The following is a 20,941-nucleotide window of genomic DNA, read 5'->3' as shown; positions in this document are numbered from 1 at the left end:
GTCAATTGTATGTAGTTCGTCCCTATCCGTCTGTTCCCAGCCGTCACTCGCAAAATGTCACATTGACATTGAGAGGTGAACCATGTCATACCCCATTCCCCCAGCCTATCCATCCATCCATCTCTCTGGTTCTCTCTCTCCATAGGGGTTCACTCGGTTGGTGTAGTCCGTGTATGCATTCAACAGCCTGTCTTCCAGTTTCCGGGTCTCTACATACTGCATGAGGTGAGGTGATCCTTCGTGCTGCCCGCGTTGCCTGCCCTTGCAGATGGCGGAAGAGGCAAACCATGAACGGTGGGACCGTAACCGCCCTGTGAGCCTTGGATAGAATGGATAGTCCCGAGACTGGCGGCATCTCATGAAATCCATCTGGTCTATTTGGTCCAAAGGGGGCCCTTGCTGGTGTCGAACCTTGTGAAGGGTGCTCGAGTGCTGCCCGGCCCAGGCATCTTCTCAACTTCTCATTTGCTGCACAGCCCCGATGCCCAGAAGGCCAAGACTTTACCAAGAATACCAAGACTTTGGCGGCCACCAAGACTGATTTCTACCGCGTCATCCTGTGCCCTCCTGTGGTGTGTCTTCCGTGTCTCTTGATTCCCATTTTCTTGTGTTCCCAAAAAGCCCAGAGTTGCCGAGAAGGAAGAAAAAAAGTGGCCTTGAAAGCCTGTTTCCCCCCCTTTTCCTTCCCTTTCCCGTGCATCCTGATTCTGAGCTGTGAGAAGACAAAGCCGTGTTGGTCAACCTGCAACCATCCCCAACTCACACCCGTCCATCGTTTATTCCTCCACCTCAACTCGAATAAACACGCACAGCTTACACACCAAACTACAACCTTCGCTTCATTTCTCGCCGCAGGATTTTCACTTTTTCATACCAGCCGACCCCCCGATCAGGGAAATCAATCGTAGTAAATAAAAATCGACACTCGCTTCCGACGACGAATACGAATTTCTGACCGACCGATCGACCGACACCTCTTACCGCAACCACAGTTTCTTTTACGGCCCCTTCTACCTTTGGCGCCGCCCATTCATGAACAGTCGCTTCTCATAAACGAAAAACCTTCTTTTTCAAACTTCGACCCGGCTTTCATTTTCAGTCACAATCGACTCATTCGGTTTCATCTCAACTCACTCGTCGTCACCCCGAACCCCGAACCCCTCCGACCGATAAATCGATTCGACCGCCTTCTCCACCCGATTCTAAGGGATCTTGCATTACACCTCATCAATCTTGTTTCCTCATTCAGCAGCGCTTTACGTCTTCTTCCGTAGACCGGCTCTTCGCCATGGTCGCTTCACTCGCTTCTGCCGCTTCGGCGGCACTCTTGCTCGTCGGCAGCCTCCCCGCCGTCAACGCGCAGTACACCATCGACACAACTGGTAAGCAAGCCGAGCACCTCTCACCCCACGATCATCGTCGCGCCCCACGATGAGATGCAATGCGGTCCATCATCCCGCAGAATCCCTCCTGCTAACACCGCTTCTTCCCCACTGTTCAGACAACATAAAAAAGTCGGCAAAAATGCTCGCATACGACCTTATCAAACAGTACAAGGGCAACCAGACCGGCGAGATCCCCGGTATTTTACCTGGCCCGCCAACCGAGCACAAGGGCGACTACTACTGGTGGGAAGGAGGCGCCATGATGGGCACTTACATCGACTACTGGAAGCTGACGGGCGACTCGGCCTACAACGACCTCGTCATGCAGGGCATGCTTCACCAGACCGGCCCCAATGCCGATTACATGCCGCCAAACCACACCGCATCGCTGGGTAACGACGACCAAGGCTTCTGGGGCATGTCCGCCATGTTGGCCGCAGAGAACAAGTTCCCGAACCCGCCCGAAGAGAAGCCTCAGTGGCTGGCACTGGCGCAGGCCGTGTGGACGACGCAAGCTAGCCCCGATCGCCACGACGATACCTGCGGTGGAGGTCTGAGATGGCAGGTGCCTTTTTCCAATGCTGGATACAACTACAAGAACAGTATGCGACCCCCGAGCGAAATCTGGGTTCCTAGGAGGGGACGTTCGGGACGCAGAGGTAGCTAACGCATGTCGCAGCCATCGCAAACGGATGTTTCTTCAACATTGGCGCCCGCCTCGCCAGATACACCAACAACGACACGTACGCGCAGCACGCCGAGAAAACCTGGGACTGGCTCTGGGCCGTCAACTACATTGACCACGAGTCCTGGAACGTTTACGACGGCGGCCACGTCGAGCACAACTGCACCGACGTCAACAAGCAGCAATTCTCTTACAACGCGGCCATTCTCACGCAGGGCGCCGCCTTCATGTACAACTACGTAAGTGCCACCTCACGAATGCAGGTGGGAACCCTCCAGCTACGACCTCATACTGACCGTGACCAGACCAACGGTTCCGACGTCTGGAAAGGCCGCATCGAAAAGATGACAGAGTCCCTCTTCCTCAACTTCTTCCCCAACAACACCGCCTACGAGCTGGCCTGCGAGGGCCGCAAGGGCCAGTGCACCGCCGACATGTTGTCCTTCAAGGGCTACGTCCACCGCTGGATGTCCGTCGTCACGCAGGTCGCCCCCTTCATGAAGGACAAGATTCTGCCCGTCCTCAAGGAGTCGACGCAGCACGCCGTCAATCAGTGCACGGGCGGCGCCGAGGGTCGCACCTGCGGCTTCTACTGGAACGAGCAAGTCTATGTCGACCCGGCCGTCGACAAGACCTCTGGTGCCGGTGAGGTCATGAACGTCTTGGCTGCTGTGTCGAGTCTTCTTATCGAGGATACTGCGCCGCCTGTGACGAATTCGACGGGTGGTATTTCAGCGGGTGATCCTGATGCAGGAAGCAAGAGTAAGGATAACATTGAGCCGGAGCCTATCACGACGGCGGATAAGGCTGGCGCGGGTATCCTGACGTTCATCGTCCTTGCTGGTGGCTTGGGTACGTGGGGATGGATGAGTCTGGGTGACTGAGGGGATGGGGGAATGTGAGAGGCAGTCTGAAGAAAGGAGGCATGAGATACCTAAAGTAATGGGTTGTTTGATTTGTTGTACGGATTACATATCAGGATCGCATGGCATGGCGTTCTGGGTAAACACTGCAGGAGGGGAACTTGACTAGCTACCACTGCCACGAATTACTTTTCTTACTTCAACCACTTTCCACTGTTACTACCTTGTGACCTACGCGATCGGGGGAACGACGCCAATAGGAAGCTTGACACATCGTTGCGACTTGTGAATACTTCCACGCCCGAGAGAATCGTGACGATGTTCAAGCCTCACCTACTGGCGGAATGGAACTTGCATAGAATATCAACCCCAGCCGTCAGGAAACTTGGACGCTGCATCTCAAAGTCCGCTCTCGGTTCGTCTCGCCATGTGGCGCACGCCGTCTGATGTTGAGTGACTGCTGCAAGGGTGCTGCCTGTGCAGGTATGAAGTCTATGGCTATTATTGGACATGGTGGGGTGATTGCAGAATGCTCAAAAAGTCACTCTCACTATCGGTTCCAAATTGATTCGGAGCATTATGGTTCGTTCTCTTAGTCCAGTTGATGGAAGCATTGAAGCACGACACAGATACTGATTGACTTGTAACAGAGGAATAGTATTTTGGCTCTATTAAGCCGTTCCAAAGGGACGGGTCATTTTAAGGCTACGCAAGTGTGCATCCAAGTTTTAAGCTTATCCGGGGGTTCCCCATAGACGTGCCGAATATCCGCCCTCACGAAAGTCGCTTCCCATGGGCTTCAGTGCCTGGCGACAGCGAGCGTGAATATTCAAGCACTTATCTACCTGAACCCAAAAGTCAGGAAGCACGAGAAAAGAAACCAATTTAGGACTTTTCAAGGACAGACTTGAAGAAATTGAAGAGTTGAGCTGGGCTCAGAGTAGCCCGTCTTGTTGATGAATCGCTCTTCCAATTCTATAGCCTTCCAAGGGATCATGATCCAGACTAACCTGTGCAGGGGGCAAGGTAAACACGCAGAACCCGTGCTCTTTTGTCCAAGAATCGCAAACATATCAGAGCCGAAGCGCTACCAAAAGGACAAATTTGAGGCTCAGCCAGATAGGGCTATTGTTTGGCTCGATCCAGACCAAGGCGGATGGACAGACGAGAATAGACGTCCACTAGTTATGGGTGTCACTAGCGATGAAATGAACGTGTATTTGAAATCGCACGGTATCGGAGGAGAAATTGCCATTATTTGCAAATATCACATAAGGCGGCATTCATATGGTCTCAGGTGCCCGATAATAGGGAGCACGTCACTAGCCATCCCCTCTCGGTTCCTTCCGATACTCTCGGAAGTTCTTCTCAAAGATCTGGTCTAGAACATAAGGATGCGGTAATTGAGAGTTGTGAAGTGGCTGGCCCTTCAGAATGTAATCTGGTGTGTTAAAGTGGCCGTTGCCTTCGAAGATTCAAAGCCCAGCGCACCAGCCCACCGACAAACTGGTAAGTTTATTTCGACCATCTACTTCTTGTGGACACTATCATAGCGCCTCGGTAACGCCAAAGTGTTAAAAGAACAAACAGAGAATCGCTGCACTGTGTTATCGTTTTCGAGCTTGGTGAGGCCAATGAACCGGCATCTCTCAGCGATGACCAAAACTGCACTTGAAGGCTTTTGTGCAAGAGGCAGACAAAGCCTTGCTAACAAGACGGAATCCGAATGGATTGACCACGGCAGGAAAACTGCTGAGTAAATATGTAATGAGATTGTGTTTCAATGGGGCGAGAATTCTAGCTTGTAATCCAGTGATAAATTGTCATTCAAGTTCAAGCGTAATTGGGCAGAATTTGAAGGTTCGGGGCTGCAGCAACTTGCGATGATCGTCACGTCAAAGCTAGCAGCTCCCACCGGCAATTCAGATTAGATGCAATCAGGGCTTTGGATCGCCCGAGTCGTGGATAGACAGATACCCACGCGCATTCAAGGCGGCTCTTAGTTTAAACATGCTCAGTTGGTGAACCCTCCCCGAAACAGCCGCTCAGAGTTGTGCCGATTTGCCGCTAAGCCAATCAAGAGTTGTCAGCATGGCTAACCCCAGTAAATGGGCATCGTATACTCGCTAGGAAAACCCGCCGTAATCCAGTCGCAAACCCCTTCATTTGAACTCGGCGAGTTTTGCCGCTCAGAGTCAACCATGTCGATCATCGAAACGACCAGTGTTAATCCCTGGATTACTCCCTATGTAAGGAGTAAACCGAAGCCAACACTACTATAAGATGGATGTAACCTAGCGTCTTGGCTTTTCCTCGTCTCCTCGCACTCTGCAGCTGTGTACTGACCTATCATTTTGATTCATTCACTCTTTTCTCTCAAACAGCCAAGATGCGTTCATTCTCTTCCATTGCCGTTCTCCCCCTCGCTGCGCGAATCGTCGCTGCTGGCAAGTACGATGCGTGGAAATTCGGTAACATGTTCACCCTCGGGTCCGACAGCAGTGTCATCACCAAGGCCACCTACACCCTCGTTCCCCCGTCCATTCCCTGCGGCACCGTCATCAGTAACAAGGACGGCCAGCCGTGGATGTCAATCTGGGTTGGCATCTCCCAGTCCGTCAGCGACCAGGGCAGCAATCTCTTCCAGCCTCTCTTGAACTGGGCCCCCGATAACTCTGCTGCGTGAGACATGTCCGGCTCTAGGCTTCTTGTCATCGACTAACGAAATCCTCCATAGCGGCTGCCCTGCCTCGAACACCGAGTGGTGCGTGGCTGCCAGCACTTTCACCGGTTGTAAGTTTAAGAAACCCAAACTTGCGGATTTGTAGGAGTATACTAACAAGCCCCAGCCACCCAGGTTGCCCAGCCATACATCGCCATTCCCTCCAAGTCCGACGTCGACTTTGAGCGTACGTTCCAGGTTCTTGTCTCATGGCTGTGTTAGTGCCGAAAACTAACTGTCCTTAGTCGTCTACGATGCCTCCAAGGGTGTAACTCAGAAGGTCTGGATCAACGGTGCCATGGTCTCGCAGCAGACCGACGGTAAGTACTTCTTTCACCTCCCCCAACCAACGAGACAATACTGACGCAGAGCCCAGTGGACGGCAACGGCAAGGCCCCTACCTACATCTACTCCAGCAACGAGTGTTACCAAGGCGCCTGCGGAACCCTCCCTGCCTACAGTAAGTTGACTGAGCCTGCTATCTTGAATTGGGGTGTGTTCTCATGCGCTAACTTTACACTCTCAGGCTGGAGCAACCTCACCGTCGTCCTTGCCAAGGCTGACAAGACCTTTGGCGATTCTCTTCAACTTACTGGCGCTACCTCGAGTGGTATCAAGACGACCGACGACGGCAAGACTTGGCACGTTGATGCCATCAAGATCAACCAGGACTTCTTCTACACTGACGGCTCGAACAAGCAGTGCTAAAGTTGCCAAAGACACACCAAGAAGGGAGATCTAGTTAGAACTTCCTCACTTTAGGGCTTAGCAGTCACCCTTTGATTTTCTTCAAGCCAATTTCATAATTAATTTTGCTTGATGTATTCAGGACCCCATAATCTCAATCAGACGTACCGTTTGAGATAATTCCGACCCAAGTAGCTTAGCCGAGACCATGTCACTGACCATAGGTCTATCCTCTCCCTCTAGCATGATGTTTTACAGGACTCAAATTGTTGTGGGCATATCCAAAACGATGCATATATTTCTCTCTGCCATATGCTCCCCATAGCAACGAAGTCTGTGGACAAGGGGCTGACAGTAACCATCCACCCGTGTTCAAAGAATTATTTTACAGCGTTTCAACAAAATCCCGACAATGAGCTCGTTCTTCTACATGCACTTTTTGAACTGCACCAGATTCGGGGAATGGTGTTGCCGGATGCGTTGATTTACTCCGACCTCTTCAAGAAAGCCGTCAGCAATTACTTTGGTACTTGTTACGTGCTACCTGAATGTAGAGAGCGACGTCGAGTCGTTTAAACCAAACATCATCAGCATGAGTGAAGTTTGAAGCATTGAATGTGGCCGTATAAGGTACCAACAGAGGGTAGTTTTCGCTGTCTGGGCACAACGAACATAGTTGAATGCTTGTTCATGGCTGACTTGTGTGTTAGGGGATTTTGATGCTCCCGAACCAAGCTGCATGTTAAGTTTTCTAGTAGTTATGAACGACATGTACTGGAATTGGCTTGACTGCAAGGTTTCGAAAACAGTGCATGATCTTTGTTACATCAAACGCATCTCTGGGGTCTTAAATAGATCTCCCGTGTCCCTGGGTAACCATGAGCATATTCCCTACGGTGTCCGGATTCAGCGAATTCTCTGCCTCTTTCAAAGCTTGAGCCACAGCAACAGAGCCCCGCTCGACGACGTCTGCACCATACGCTTCCATGGCGCCTTTGCGACTGGTAACCTCACGAACGTCTCTTAACCTTGACAGTGTATTTATGTAGTTCTGAACATCAATGATCGCGTGCTGAAGTCCCTGGCCTCGGACTAGTGATGGCGTTAGTTCCAAAAGGCTGTCCCGACTGTAACCGCACAATCAAGTCTGACTTACACGGCAACATGGGATGAGCGGCGTCTCCTGCCAAGGTTACTCTGCCATCGTGTGTCTCCCATGGGCTGGGAAGCCAGTACTTCATCTCGTCAAGATAGCAGGAGCTTCCTACCGGCGTCCATTCTAGAGCAGACCGGAACGGCTCGCAAATGCCTGATAGATCCTTTTTTGCATAGTCAATGGCTTCTTGGCCATTCAGGCTGACGGAGTGACCGCGCCATACTTTGACCCAGAAGGTCTCCCAACTGGCAACATTGTTCGGATCTTCTGCGGACATGACTACAATCTTAGCTTAGACGCGCACGAAACCTTTCGAGCATCCATATACTCACCACCACAGCCAGCCAGGTTTGCCGTTCCCAGCATGAGCGCGCACACAGAGTGTGCCTTCACCACGGCGTTGACCTTATCTGCGTCCCCGTACTTGCAGACACAGTTCGCGATGGAGTATCCTGATGGCACTGGCCTAGCCTTCTCAGCCCCCATAAGCAATTCTCGGACTTTGGAGGAGACGCCGTCTGTTCCCAAGACGTAATCGGCTTCATATCTCTCTCCATCTCGGAAGACGAGGTCCATCGAGGTACTTCTGGGCATCATCTGATCGAGGTACTTGCCCCACCGAACATCGAGCCCTTCAGCAAGGACTTTGCGAAGGCGTCGTCTGCTGATCCGCCGAGCGCCTGGCGTCGAGTTTTGGAACATGACCTCGCCGGTAGCGCCGTTGTACCCGATGACGCTCTCGTCCCAATCGTTGAATTCAAGGTGCGGATTGCAAATACCTTGAGGGAAGTTCTTCACAATCTGCTCAGGTAACAGCTCTGTGAGTGTGCTCATGCCCCAACCGATGAGGATCGACCAGTCGCGCGGCCGAGCTGCTATGCTTTCATCACGTTCAAACACGACCACGTTGAAGCCACTCTGATGTATCGTGTCAACTTCTGACGCGAGTTGGTGCTACACATGCTCACTCACCTTTTCCAGTCCTTGGGCGGCGATCAAGCCAGTCAAACCCGCGCCTATGATTGCGACCTTGGGCCCATTATTCCGGTGCTTATCAGAGTTGCCGTTCGTATCCTGGATTGCCATTGCGGACGCGGTCAACATGCAATTGAAGGACTAGCCTAGCTGTATCGTCTTCAATATCAAGGTAGGATGTCAAAAGCATGAGAGGGAATTTTAACGGTTTCATTACCTCCGAATCCACGACGGACTTCCGTACAGAGAGTTCGACACGTGATTTTGCTCGAGTTGCACAAGTTCAGACGATCGCATCTTCGGATGAATATCATATACTCCTGGCGAGATGGTGACGTAGCACGGTAGCATTGTTACCCCCGTCGCAATGCCAGAGAATGCCCATGAAGGATTGTTTGCAGGCCTCATCGGCACTACTAACCGATAACAGGTTGCAAACACCGGGTCTAGCACCACCATGGCAATTTGGCGAGGGGACCAGACCTTAATTTGCATCAGCAAGCAGCGGTCTAGAGTGAAGTTTGTCAGCCTTTGTTCGGTGTTCTCGTGGGGCCGGAGGGATCCTCATGCTTGCGCTTGATCAGCTGTCGTGGCCCTTTGCCGGTGCTGGTGATGAACATATGGACTTCAATACTAAGAAATAAACGTAATGTATGGAGTTGTGCTTCTATCGAGCTACAGTGTGCAGATTTGAAAGGCGTAAAATGTGGTCTAAAGTACAAATGTGGTTGCCCGTAGACGCTTGTCGTGGTCCCATCCTAGTCGGAGTCCTCGCATACCAACTCCAGCTCACCAGTATCCACGAGCGAGTGACACTGTGGCAGACTACTCGTCAAAGAGCGGTAGTGTGCTAACATCCCTCTGGTCACTTCTGAACTTTTCGACAGGGGACTCCTTCCAGGTGCGCAGGATCTCCATCAACTTATTAATATCATTTCTGGCCTTGGGATAGTCAGCTCGCTTTATGAGGTCCCTGGCCATTTCGACTCGCAGGTAATCTGCCAGCGTAGGACATTCGACGTTGACGTTTGAGAGATCGCCAAGAATGGTAGCAACGTAAACAAGACGTGGTGTCCAGACGGAATAGTTACGTGCCAGCTGGTGCTTCACATGTATCCAGTTGTTGTGGTACATGGCATCTCCATTTGCCAACTCGTCAATCAATGCCGATATCTCTTTAGCAAACAAAGCATCCATTTCAGCACCTCCGGGAGGGACAGCCAGCATTGCCACTCTTAGGCGGAATGGGTCTGGCAGAGCCTTGGGCTCTCGCATCGGATCATGCTGCCATGAAGGAGTGCGTAACTCCTCGACTCTTGCGATGACCGATTGTAGCACCGGCTGCGTTGTCAATTGCCAGCTCTTCAGCGTTTCTGGATTCTTCTCCCTCATCATCGCCTCAGACTTGTGCCTGAGCAGCGCCTCAACGTTAGAAGGGTCTCCATGGCTGATGAGGCCGTCTGCAAAATCTTTCGCGAAACGTTGGAGCATGTCAACGGTAATACGGTCGTTCGGGTTAGCGACTTCTTTGCTCATATGTGGTAGATGTATATGCTCCAGGCAGTAGGTCCAATTGCTTGAAACCATCTTTCCCTCATTTCCGCTGAAGAGCTGCAACCAGTGTCTTCCTGCATTCGAGTTGGCTAGGGCAGCATTGCTTTCGATCTTCTTCGTGACGGCTGCCATGCCGGGAGAGGGTCGAACGTTGGCAAGAACGTACCGGCTTAGCATCCCAAGCATCGGTCGCGAGAAGTACACCGGAGTTCTCTGAAAGATCTTGAGCATGGCGGGATCGACTGGCGAGAGTGGGAGGCTCCCCCCAGAAGGCAACGAGAAGCCATTCTTCTTGAGAAACAATTTTAACCACCGTCTGTTGTTCTCCGCGGACTGCAATATCAATCGATGCGTGATACCGACCAGCTTTGCTTTGGATACAGGATCGTTGCAGAGCTTCATCTCCAAATTGTAGAACAGAGACCGGATAGGAGCTGCAGATCGATCCTTCGCATTGGCCACTTCGGGTAGAGCGCCATCAGCTTCTGCTTGCGTCCAATCATCCTCTGTCATTGGATGAAGCTCATCGAGAGATGCTGCAAGTGGCACAGCGAGGTCCTCAATGACAGTCAGAATCCGGTTCTTCACATCGGGCGAAGCTGTCTCAGTCTCTAGGGTGTCGAACAGGGTCTGAATGATGGCCACTCGAATGTCGACGTGCTGGGCTTTGGTCAAAAGACCGGAAAGGATATCAACAGCTGATGTGACATCCAGGAACGGCGCATTGCTCAGAAGCTTTGCCACCATCTTGACCGTCGTAACTTTGACCGCGGGTGGGGACCGCTCAGCCAGCTCACCGCCCTCCTCCTTGGCCTTTTTGTATCTGACCTGCTGTTCCCCCAGCTTCTCCTGTATGCCAATCGATATCATACAAAGAAGACTTTTTGCCTCCTTTGGAGGAATGGCGTTGAAGAATCCTTTGGTGAGAAGTTCTCTGTGCCAGGCGCTATCGCTTGGTCTGTTGAGAACAACATCCCTGATGAAGGGGAAAGCCAGAGATGGTTGATCGCTGTTTGAGAGCACTTTGATAAGCTTCATAGCCAGTTGGATATGTGCATGCGTTGGAGACTCCGATTCCTCGTTGGCAGCTACGTTCTGGAGGATTGATTGCACGACCGGTACAAGCAATGCTGGTGGACCTGATTTGATGATATGCTCTATCTGGGCCTGATCATCGCGGAAAAACTCTTCGTCAATGGTCTCAAGGAAGTCCTGATCCAAGTAAAGCGCCGGATATCGAACATCGGCCTGGGATGGAAATGGGTGCTTCAAGACCGAGCAGTCGGAGCCGTGGATGGTGTTGAGAGAGAGAAGGAGGGACGCGAAGTAAGCGTCTAAGATTTTACCAGAAAGGGGCTGTGAGAATTGGCTCACGTCCCAGAAGTTAGGTCGCTCCTTTGGTGGAATTTGCGCTGTATCTGACCAACTGCACGCCGCCCACACCTCATCACCACCTAGGCCAAAGGCATCGTAGCTTATCATCACGTCTAAGATCGTGACGGGAATCTCCTTGCTACCGAGCTCCTCAAATTCCGCGTGACAAGAATCCGGATCCCACTCTGTTAGCGTTTCTGGATTTCCGACCTCAGGAATCGAGAGCTCGACTCGTCGCGGGAACTCTGCTTTGATGTCTGCAGATAATGGGACATCCGCGCGGTTGAACCGTTGTTCCCAGAACCGTAGGGCTTCAGCTTTCGTCATTCTCGCTCCACTGAGGCTGTCGACTGCATGGCGCCAGGCTTTACGAGTGCGCTCTTCTCGCTGACAGCTTTCTTCCATGTCCCCTCCATCGATGTACGCTTTCAGTGCAAAGCTGTATTCGTCCACAAAACAACCTATCGTCTGCTGAGATTCTTTTTCCTTCGGAGGCTCTTGAAGCAAGACCTCGGGAGCCCCGAAGACCACCTTCTCGATCCGCTCTCGAACGTAAGGCATGGCATCGATATTCTGTAGGCCGAAGAACCCGGTAGGGAGAAGAGATTGCAGCGGCAATCCCTTTGGCCATGGCTCGCCCAGCGTGAGAACCGATGGGAAACGCCGAGGACGGTGTTTCTGCCACAACTCATCGCGTGCCTTGGCGAGTCCGTCCACGAACTTGAAGACGTGGGATCGTTTTTCACGGGCTCCGAGACAGTCCCTGGGGAAGCCCAGCCCACGTGATCCGAGAGAGTTGAGCTCTTGATGGTTGGGATGAAGCAAGAAAGTCTCTAGCTCAACCAAGAAGCCCACAGTTGGCTGCCAAAGGATCTCCGAGATTTCGGTATCGGTCAGCTTTCGAGCATCTTGGAACTCATTGACCAGCTGGAAACGTCTTTCAACCACTGCTGCAGGCAATTCTATGACCGTTTGCCAGTCATAAGCCTGGAAGCTGGGTTCTCGGGTGGCCATCGATGCGGTTTCCAGCAGCTGCATCATGATCTTGTTCGCAGACCGAACGGATTTCGCAGCATCGAAATCTGGCTTGCCGGCATGAGAAGCTATCTCAATACCGCTGAGTAAGTCTAAACCCTCGGCAGTCTTCAAAGCCTGCTCGTCGTAAAGACCCCTCACGGTAAAAACGTCTTTGTTGAAGCGTCTCGCCCAAAGCAGGTTCTCTGCGTAGAGATCTAAGGAGCCCGCCGCAATGGAGAGGTCGAGTGCTGACTGAGCCCACAAGGTTCGACTTTCCCAATCACGGCTTGAGGATGCTTTTTTCCTGCGCCTCTCTAGATCTGCGTCTATTTTGCTGTCGTAGCTTGTATTCAGGGGGTTGGAAGCTGGCGAACTTCGCAAAAGAAAAACTTCGAGTGCGAGCGCGTCACCTTGGACTGTATCAGAGTCTTGCTCATGCTCAAAGATGGAACAATCTCTGACGTATGAATACTCCAGGAAACGTCCGTCAGGGAAAGCAGCCATCAAGCGCTGGACTAAGCGGAGAGAAGAAAGCCGGTCATCACGCCCAAGCGTTGTGACGAAGAAATTCGCTGGCCACGGTCCCTTGATCTTCTCGAGAGAGATGTTTTCGTTGCCTATAGCGTCGTCGATATCGAATTTGAAGGCAGGCAGATATCGGAGCATAAGCCGAAATAATCTGTAGGACACGGCCGGATTCACAACACGTAGATGCGAAACGATCTGTTTGGCTGATTGCCACTTTGTCTCAGGAGTGAGATTCAAAAGCTTGACCAAATGCTGCTCAACTTGTGGTCGCGTCGAACGGGTATGCTCCCAGAATTTGATGACATGGAACATGACACCGACAAGGCTATCGTCCAGCATCCTCTGAAGGTCGGGATGCCTGCTGATGAGGCGGACGAGAAGCTCAAGAATCTCAAGCGGAAGATGCTGCTGAACGGCTTTTCTGCGTCGTCGCAAACGTCTCACAATGGGCAAAGCAATATGCTTGATGAATACGTCTGGCGTAACGGGGAGCTCAGCCCCGGCGTCGAGAAACTTGAGGAGCATGTCCTTGGCGAAGCTAAAATTGTTGTTGATGAGCTGCGTGCACGTGCTGGCATCGAATTCGGCAGAAGGAGATTCTCCATTCGAAAAGATGGAGTCCAGGAATTTGGTCTCGTAGAATGTTGGATGGGTGCGAAGCAAGTTGAAACGCTGCCTTACTGTCCAGTTGGGCGATGTCCTTTCATGCTCGGCTACTCGATCGGTTGTGCAGGCCGGCAGGATTCTCCTGTAATGGGATAACAGCGGCCTCGCATCTGGGTTTTCTTTGGGGACTGGAGTCCCAGCGCCGAGGATGGCGATCAACTCTGTCAATTTCGCTCGTCGCTGCGATCGCCCGTGGGGAAGGGAGGCTGTCCTGGCGAGGCCATTGCATAGCATCTTGACCTCCTTGACGCTGAGGTTACTCATGATTGTTGCGACACCTTGAGCACCGCCTGCCTCATTCCATACCGGAATCATCGTGTCCTCTGATCGCATAGCCTTGAGAAATGCCCTCATAGCCGCGCGTCTTTCGGACGTACTCCCTGATTGATTGAGGGCTGCCACGATCGACTTTGCATCGTCAGATAGAGGGATCCAGATTGAGAAGATGCTGTGCGGGATGGAACCTCGGACGACCGCTTCATGGAGATTGTATGTGATGGATGTCGGATCGGCGGCATTGGCTCGAACCTCCTTGAGGTATTTGGCAACCTCCGTCGGCGTGCCATTGCGAAGGATCGTATGTGTAATGGACGTTGAGTCTGCCATCATTTTTGGTATATGAATGAGTCGAGCTGTTGTTGCTGGTGCAGTGTGCGAGTGACAAACGGTAGTTGCAATCCTGAAGAGCTGGGGAGACGAGCGCTTGGCAGCGAGCCAAGGTGCCATGGCGGCGGGGTTGAGGGGCGAACAGAGCTTAAATCATCTGGGATTTTCAATTTTAGAAAGATTTTCTTCGAGTATGGATCTACCTGAACTAAAGTACCGTACTTAAGCATGTACTCATCTTTGTGTTGGTTAGAGTCAAGTGAGATTGAGGCCGAATTTGGCCTCACAGCCGAGGCCGCTTTGCCGCAAACTTGATGAGCCGTATCAGTATGGCAAGGCATCAAGCAGTGGTTGGTTATCCCCTGAGCCACTCCCAATGCGTGCAGATGGGACGATGGGACGTGTTGGTGACCGTGATTCTAGGGACTTTGGCCATGATTGGGCTGGTCCCGGTTCTTTGCGGAGGCGTAAATGTGGCATTGCTTCTGCCTAGGAACTCACTCGCAATTGCAACAGGAGTCGAGAGGTAAGTACTTATGTATGAAGAGGTTGACGATCGACAATAGATGGATGGTTCAAGAGCACTTATAGGGTAGGTAATAAGAGCCAGGTGTGGCCAAGCCAAGAATAAGTCAATGTCCTTGGCGTTAGCAACAGCAGCGACAGCTCCTCAAAGAACTCACACAATAATTAGCTGCTGCCACTACTCCGTACACTGTTGACATTATGTAATCTCTCTTAACTTGCCAAGAGAGATGAAGTAATGACTAAGCTCCTTCAAGTCGGCGGACGGGTCCGTAGCTGCGTGCTGATTCGTGCCCTCATTCAACTTTCCCCAATGATTCCGGCTTCACACGAGTCACAGGACGAGCTTCTCTCCCTCCCTGATGGCTGGTGCTTGGCGGGAGACCTCTCAATTAAGTAGACTTCTCGTCAGTGAGTCGCAAGGCTCAATGTTTTAGCACTTCCATCTTCAGCAGAGCTGTCTGCTCTAGGGGTAGCGTGTTTGTATCGTCAAAAAGCCAACAGACCAGGCCGCTTTGATATTGGATCTCATCTCGACCCCAGCCCCAAAAGTCAATACGTCGAGAAATAACGCGTGTTCCTCTGATCCAAATCTTGTCGCTTGCTGTCCGTACAGAGCACTTTAGCTCTTCACCGAGATCGCCAGAGTGCACCCGGGCTCCTCTCACCTTCCCCTCACCTGGATGGAGGATCCTCAATCGCTACGTCCAAAGCAGGCCGCCTGTCTGGTCTGCCGCCGAAGTAAAATCAAGTGCGACTATTCTCCGCATGAGAACAAATGCAAGAGGTGCATTCAGCTCGATTCTGAGTGCATACGGCCTACGTTCCACGCTGGAAGACAGAAGGGAATCAAGAAGTAAGGGCCCCAAAGCTCCCCCGCCGTCTAATGGTGTTGACACCAGACGACCCCCCATGACCGAGACAACCCCTTTGAGTCGCACCACAACTCCCCCACCATTCTCTAATGTAGTATTGATCATTGGCCGGGCGTGTAATAGCAAGCGAAAGGGCCTAGATAAAGCTCTCTATCAGATTGAGCAGGCCATCAAAAGAGCCAGAACCGGTGAACACAACTCCGAAGATGACAAGGCCATCGGCAGTCTCCAGGCGCTCCTGGAGGGCTCTCGAAATGCTCGGTCAACTACCGCCTCCTCTCACTTAAGGCGGGGTTCATCGCATTTCAACAGCCCCGACCAACCCGACCTCTCATCTGACGATGATGATGACCTGGACAACACCCCAGACAGCAACACTTATATGAGTTTGCACCATCACAACGAGGAGAGCCTGGCAATCGACGATGCCGAAAACCCGCTCCAACTCCTGGCGCGCGCCTCGAATCTGCAGCTTTCGCCCAAGCCCATCAGTGGCCTCTCGCCAAAGCAGCCAGGTCCCCGCGCCGGGCGCAAGAAGCAGGTCGAACAACCCGATGAGGACTTGGAGATCCAGTCCTTCTTCACCTCTGTTCGCGTCAACTTCGATGTCGGCGACGACATAGATCCCATCATCATGGGTCTTGTAACTGAGGAAGAGGCAGAATCATTATTTGCTTTGTAAGTGACACACGCCCACCGCCGATGAGGGCTTCGTCAAACTCACCATCCAGCTTCCATGGCAAACTTGCCCACACCCGATGGGGACTTGATCCCAAGATCTACACTCCACCCTTCACGCGCTCGCGATCTGCCTTCTTGTGCACCTCCATCATGGCCGCATCGGCCCTGTTCCTTCCATCCGCTGGTGCCTTGTCCAAGAGACTGTCAAACCATTGCAAGACCCTCGCACATAGAGTCATCGCGAACCGACACAAGTCCGTTGAGATTGTTCTTGCATTCATGGTCAACGTTCCATGGATGTTTCCTGGCCAGCATAGCACTGATGATGAGACTTGCTGGTATGTCAATATGGCTGCCACTATCGCCATTGATCTGTCCTTGAATAAGCTCCTCATCCCAATGGAAGTTGTTGGTTCCGGTTCGAACATGGCCTTGTCCCGAGGTGACTGTCTTGATCCTCGGACAGCGCTGGCCATGGACGGCTTCAGCCACATTGAACATACCTCTGATCTTGGACAACGCCTTCTTCGTCGCCGTGAGCGCTGCTGGATCGCACTTTTCGTTCTTGAACGAGGCATGTCTCTAGCTCGCGGCCGACCCTATACCGTGCCCATCACCCGGGTCATCAAAGACTGCGACCAATGGCATCGGTCCAGCATTGCTGACCCCATGGATGGTCATCTAGTCTCAATGGCCGTCCTTCGCCGAGACCTCGACGGACTACTCAACACAGTCCGCGCGCTCTGCGACGGGTCGCAGGGAATATCTACGGACGGCGGGCTCATCGCCCAGTCGATCCAGAGTGCTATTGAGAGATTCTTCGATCAATGGCTGACCGAATGGGGCTACGCCATTGGCACAGGCCCCCAGCGCCGACTCCCTCCGTACGTTGAGATTCTCGTCACCCACACCCGGCTCTCGACGTACGGAGGCGTCATCAACCACCCGACCGCCCCGATGGAAGTCCGGCAATTCTTCCGTACGGCCGGGCTATCGTCTGCTGTGACGGTCATGCGAGCAGCGATCCAAGGAGAGTCGCAGCTCCAGTCGATCCCGAACAACACGACAATCATGGTCTCGTTTGCAGCCTGTTTTGCCCTGACTCTAAGCGCCTACGCCACGGGCAGCTCAAACTTGGCACCTAGCATTCGGAACCTCATTGAAGAAACGGCAGACGTCTTGGAACGTATTGGCTCTGCCACAAAGCACAGAAATGGCTTGTCTACACTGTACGGAAAATATCTAAGACGTATCGTCAGGAAGGCGGCCACAGCCATGGATGGCCAGCCTCAGACGAGTATGCAACCTGATCCAAGTATCCCTCGCAGTGGTCAGCTCGGAACGCCCTCGTCGGCTGTTGCTGCCTCGCCTCCCGTCAATATGGGGCCACCGGTCTCGCAGCCGCCTTACATGGAGTCGCAGCTATGGCCTGGGACTTTGCAGTTCTCTGCCATGTCTGACGACCAGATTGCTGAGGTTCTCAATCAGCCAGGCAACGAGTTCGACCCCTCATTTGCAGGCCTATCCTGGGACGACATGAACAACTTTGACTGGCTAAGCTGGCCTAATTTGACAGAGTTTGGGTTCTAGAAAAACACCTCTCGGTTTGCCATTTGGCGTACATCATGCCTTCATGGTTTCGACCGGGGCGGCGAACTGCCACTGCGTCAGTTTCCGCAGCTGTTCCATGAACACAAAAGTCAGGACAGTATTCGGCCTTCAGTATACGGTTTATTAGTAACATTCTCGACATTTCCTTTCATCGTGGATGTGACTTACGTCAATCTCAACCACGCCGGGGTCCATCCCTTCATCAAGAAAATTGCTCCTTCTTCCCTCAGACCCGTCTGTACAATACGAAGCAAAGACTAGGTTCGATTAGTCGGTTCCTCTGCAAGGACTGGGACTGGACCTGTCTACTCACGTTTGCCCCTGGGCCGCTCGCAGCAGCACTTTGAATTCTGCTCTTGAGGACATCAGCTGGCGCGCAAATCGTTGTCGCCGCAGTTCCAGCAAAGAGGGATGCCACGGCGTGTGTTTTTATATCATCCTTCATTTCAGTCTTTTGCAGAAGGATGCGTTTCGCTGTTGAGTATCTGTTTCGTGCTTTCGTGTCAGTTTTGCTTGTTTTACTGAGTCCCTTCACCTAAGGACGTCCACTCATTTGGCACTCACGTGGCGATTTGTCCCACATCTATCATTCGGCATCAGCTTCAATAAATTCTACAGTCGTTTCCGAGGTTTTCGCTTGACTTACTCATGAGTATACTGCGCACCACATTGGCAGATATGCCTCTTGTGAATGCTCCCACACCCTCTTCGCGACCTATCCTGTATAGCCCTTCGACAGCGTTCGAGTAAGCGAATCGTTCGCCGACATTCTTGGCTCCATCGGCGCACATGCGGACGAGGACAACCTGACACCTGTGAGAGTCTGCGCTGAATAGTGGAGCGATGTCAGCCATACCTCCGCAGGATTTCCGACCAGCCCTGCCATGCCTCCAGCCAACCCGGCACAAGATATCGTCATCGCTGTTGTCAACTTCTCTTGGCCCGTCCCTTGTCTCGCTTTTTGCGCAAAGTAGTTGTATAGTCCGAACCGAGCGGTCGAATAAGTGGTTTGTCGAAAGATGGATGCTGACAGCCCAGACCACAAGGAAAAGAACCCTGTGAGAGTGAGTAGTGACTACAGCAGAGAACTAGCTGTATTACTCACCATCCCTGGCTGCGAAACGGTACATTGCTCGAAACATTGACTCCCTTGACTTGAGTACCTGCATTCGACTTTTACAATCAGTGCTCGTTCTGCGCGCTCCTAGCTGTGAACGACTCTTTACTCACTACTTAGTTTGATCCAAGGGATGTGCTGAAGTTGTGTGATCAGTGACCATTCAAAACACGGCGATGTCGCTCAAGCTCAATGGCGAACGTACTGAAGCAGACTGCCATAGATGCTGCAGCACCTCTGCAATTATCGATCAGCTCGATTCCAGCCTCCATTTCCAACTTGGACCCGTGTAACTCACCCAAGCCAGAAAGGCTCCTTCTGCTTGCTGCCGCCGGCCATCGTGTGCTGGTGTAAGTGTGTGCTGTGGGTATATGCAATGCTACATGCAACCAAAGTGCCAGAGGGGCTTCTCGACATCCTTTTTCAGAAACTGGATCCATGGAAATGCTCTTTTGATAAGTAATGCGGCATTGTTACCATCAACCCCTTGTCTAAGCTTATCCGCCCGCTGTCTGTTGATACGCGTCCGGTCTCGTTCTCATCCCGCAATTCCTCGGCCTCCAAATGTAGAGCCGGTGAGCTCTCGGCCGCTCGGCGCAATGTTTAAAGAGTCGAGCTCCAATTTCCCCACGCTGATGTCACTCTTCGCGTCGGCACTTCTTTTTGAGTCCGAGCCGCACGGTCGAGGGACCTTCTTTTGTCTTCCGACTTGTGGAACCCCTCTGGTCTCGTTCAATTGGGGAAACAAAACCACTTCTGCATCCCACCACCTTCGCTTGATCGCACGCCTTCTAGTCCGATGGATGATGCGCCCGCAGAGAAACAGTTGAAGCAGACCGGTTCCAGCAGTACTCGAAAACCAGAAGAAACCATGTCGAAGCTCGCACCGTCGCTCAAGGCACTCATTAACGCGCCGTTTGCCCGCCCCGGCCAGACGGCTGCGCCGTCGCATATTCGCGAGGTGTACCAAGCCATCGCTAAGGATGCGGCATCAAAAAACGTCGGCGCAAAGCCGTGGCTAGCAATTTCGGTGAGATAGACATATCGCGACTTTCGCAGCTTCTGTTGTGTGGCTCAATTGAGTACAACTGAGCTGGTACAACACTCGTGCGAGCTTAGTTGCTAACCTCGGCATCTCGTAGGCCGCGGCAACCTTCACCCTCAACTCTCCCGACTCTCTAGAATCCCTCTACAGTGTTGCGTCTTCCTCCGGCCGCCCCGACAAGCGCGAGACTGCCGAGTTCATTCGCGAAATCGGTCTTAAGTGCATCAGCTTTAACGGCATCCCTCGCACCATCAACTGTCTTAACGCCTTCTACGCCAGCCTCCCTAAGGATGTTACGGCACAACTGGAGACGAAGCCAACGCGAACACCAAACGCGCAAAACATTGACGCTATCACAGTACGGGGCCAGGGCCTGTGGGACTCGATCTACGCTCCCTTCGAGGTCAAGCTCTACGAGAAGCTGGCGCAATCGCACCCGGATCTTCCGGTCCACATTCTCCACAGCCACTATGCGGGTTTGTTGTCGGAACCCAAGGAGCGGGGAGGTCTGGCCAGCGTCGGAAGAGTGCTGACTTCGATGATTGCCATTTCATGCTTGCGAGCACAAACCGGTGTCGGCCCGCAGGTTCTATCGCACGTTTTCGGCTTGAGGAAGGGACTTGAGGACGGCACATACAAGGCGGACAACCAGGAAGACATTCAAGGTGCGGAGTGGTTGGCCAGCGATGAAGGCAGCGAGTGGATTTTGAAGTCGGTTGATACTATTACGGAGGCCATCGGCGGAGCTGCGAGGTCAAACTTCGCTCCAGGACGCGAGTCCAAGTTGTAGATCGCCGGCGCTTGTGATGCTCATAGGGGTGCTGTACACTACCGGGCTCCAGAACCGGATCATTTAGCCTTTTATGAAT

General features: G+C 52.5%; 9 protein-coding genes across 9 annotated transcripts; 6 read left to right on the top strand and 3 right to left on the bottom strand.

Annotated features, from left to right (window-relative positions):
* Positions 1-1,288: 1,288 nt before the first annotated feature.
* CLUP02_17138 (glycosyl hydrolase family 76) lies at positions 1,289-2,954 on the top strand (the record flags this gene model as incomplete). Its single annotated transcript, XM_049296053.1, has 4 exons — positions 1,289-1,382; positions 1,502-1,987; positions 2,065-2,309; positions 2,376-2,954. The coding sequence occupies 4 exons, from the start codon at positions 1,289-1,291 to the stop codon at positions 2,952-2,954; spliced, it is 1,404 nt and encodes a 467-aa protein (XP_049153200.1).
* Positions 2,955-3,251: 297 nt separating this feature from the next.
* On the top strand, positions 3,252-4,864 carry CLUP02_17137 (uncharacterized protein; the record flags this gene model as incomplete). The annotated part of the gene is made up of 10 exons (XM_049296052.1): positions 3,252-3,337; positions 3,401-3,416; positions 3,462-3,515; positions 3,563-3,576; positions 3,660-3,790; positions 3,915-4,312; positions 4,389-4,442; positions 4,487-4,558; positions 4,611-4,697; positions 4,766-4,864. 10 exons carry the CDS (start codon positions 3,252-3,254, stop codon positions 4,862-4,864), a joined length of 1,011 nt encoding a protein of 336 aa, XP_049153199.1.
* A 177-nt stretch (positions 4,865-5,041) lies between these two features.
* CLUP02_17136 (uncharacterized protein) lies at positions 5,042-6,363 on the top strand (the record flags this gene model as incomplete). The annotated part of the gene is made up of 7 exons (XM_049296051.1): positions 5,042-5,189; positions 5,318-5,615; positions 5,671-5,726; positions 5,783-5,842; positions 5,901-5,975; positions 6,032-6,115; positions 6,182-6,363. The coding sequence occupies 7 exons, from the start codon at positions 5,042-5,044 to the stop codon at positions 6,361-6,363; spliced, it is 903 nt and encodes a 300-aa protein (XP_049153198.1).
* Positions 6,364-7,189: 826 nt separating this feature from the next.
* CLUP02_17135 (uncharacterized protein) lies at positions 7,190-8,584 on the bottom strand (the record flags this gene model as incomplete). The annotated part of the gene is made up of 4 exons (XM_049296050.1): positions 7,190-7,434; positions 7,499-7,765; positions 7,831-8,416; positions 8,471-8,584. 4 exons carry the CDS (start codon positions 8,582-8,584, stop codon positions 7,190-7,192), a joined length of 1,212 nt encoding a protein of 403 aa, XP_049153197.1.
* Positions 8,585-9,298: 714 nt separating this feature from the next.
* On the bottom strand, positions 9,299-14,456 carry CLUP02_17134 (uncharacterized protein; the record flags this gene model as incomplete). Its single annotated transcript, XM_049296049.1, has 2 exons — positions 9,299-14,365; positions 14,436-14,456. The coding sequence occupies 2 exons, from the start codon at positions 14,454-14,456 to the stop codon at positions 9,299-9,301; spliced, it is 5,088 nt and encodes a 1,695-aa protein (XP_049153196.1).
* Positions 14,457-14,532: 76 nt separating this feature from the next.
* CLUP02_17133 (uncharacterized protein) lies at positions 14,533-14,748 on the top strand (the record flags this gene model as incomplete). The annotated part of the gene is made up of 1 exon (XM_049296048.1): positions 14,533-14,748. The coding sequence occupies one exon, from the start codon at positions 14,533-14,535 to the stop codon at positions 14,746-14,748; it is 216 nt and encodes a 71-aa protein (XP_049153195.1).
* A 678-nt stretch (positions 14,749-15,426) lies between these two features.
* On the top strand, positions 15,427-17,889 carry CLUP02_17132 (uncharacterized protein; the record flags this gene model as incomplete). The annotated part of the gene is made up of 3 exons (XM_049296047.1): positions 15,427-15,599; positions 15,742-16,296; positions 16,350-17,889. 3 exons carry the CDS (start codon positions 15,427-15,429, stop codon positions 17,887-17,889), a joined length of 2,268 nt encoding a protein of 755 aa, XP_049153194.1.
* A 33-nt stretch (positions 17,890-17,922) lies between these two features.
* CLUP02_17131 (mitochondrial dicarboxylate transporter) lies at positions 17,923-19,366 on the bottom strand (the record flags this gene model as incomplete). The annotated part of the gene is made up of 10 exons (XM_049296046.1): positions 17,923-18,016; positions 18,079-18,167; positions 18,224-18,395; positions 18,475-18,493; positions 18,557-18,738; positions 18,810-18,966; positions 19,016-19,083; positions 19,141-19,165; positions 19,233-19,264; positions 19,326-19,366. The coding sequence occupies 10 exons, from the start codon at positions 19,364-19,366 to the stop codon at positions 17,923-17,925; spliced, it is 879 nt and encodes a 292-aa protein (XP_049153193.1).
* A 460-nt stretch (positions 19,367-19,826) lies between these two features.
* Positions 19,827-20,862, top strand: CLUP02_17130 (uncharacterized protein; the record flags this gene model as incomplete). Its single annotated transcript, XM_049296045.1, has 2 exons — positions 19,827-20,057; positions 20,170-20,862. 2 exons carry the CDS (start codon positions 19,827-19,829, stop codon positions 20,860-20,862), a joined length of 924 nt encoding a protein of 307 aa, XP_049153192.1.
* Positions 20,863-20,941: the final 79 nt, after the last annotated feature.

Source organism: Colletotrichum lupini, chromosome 9 (assembly GCF_023278565.1).
Source record: "Colletotrichum lupini chromosome 9, complete sequence".
Lineage (NCBI taxonomy): Eukaryota > Fungi > Ascomycota > Sordariomycetes > Glomerellales > Glomerellaceae > Colletotrichum > Colletotrichum lupini.
This window is presented reverse-complemented; position numbering and strand designations above follow the sequence as displayed.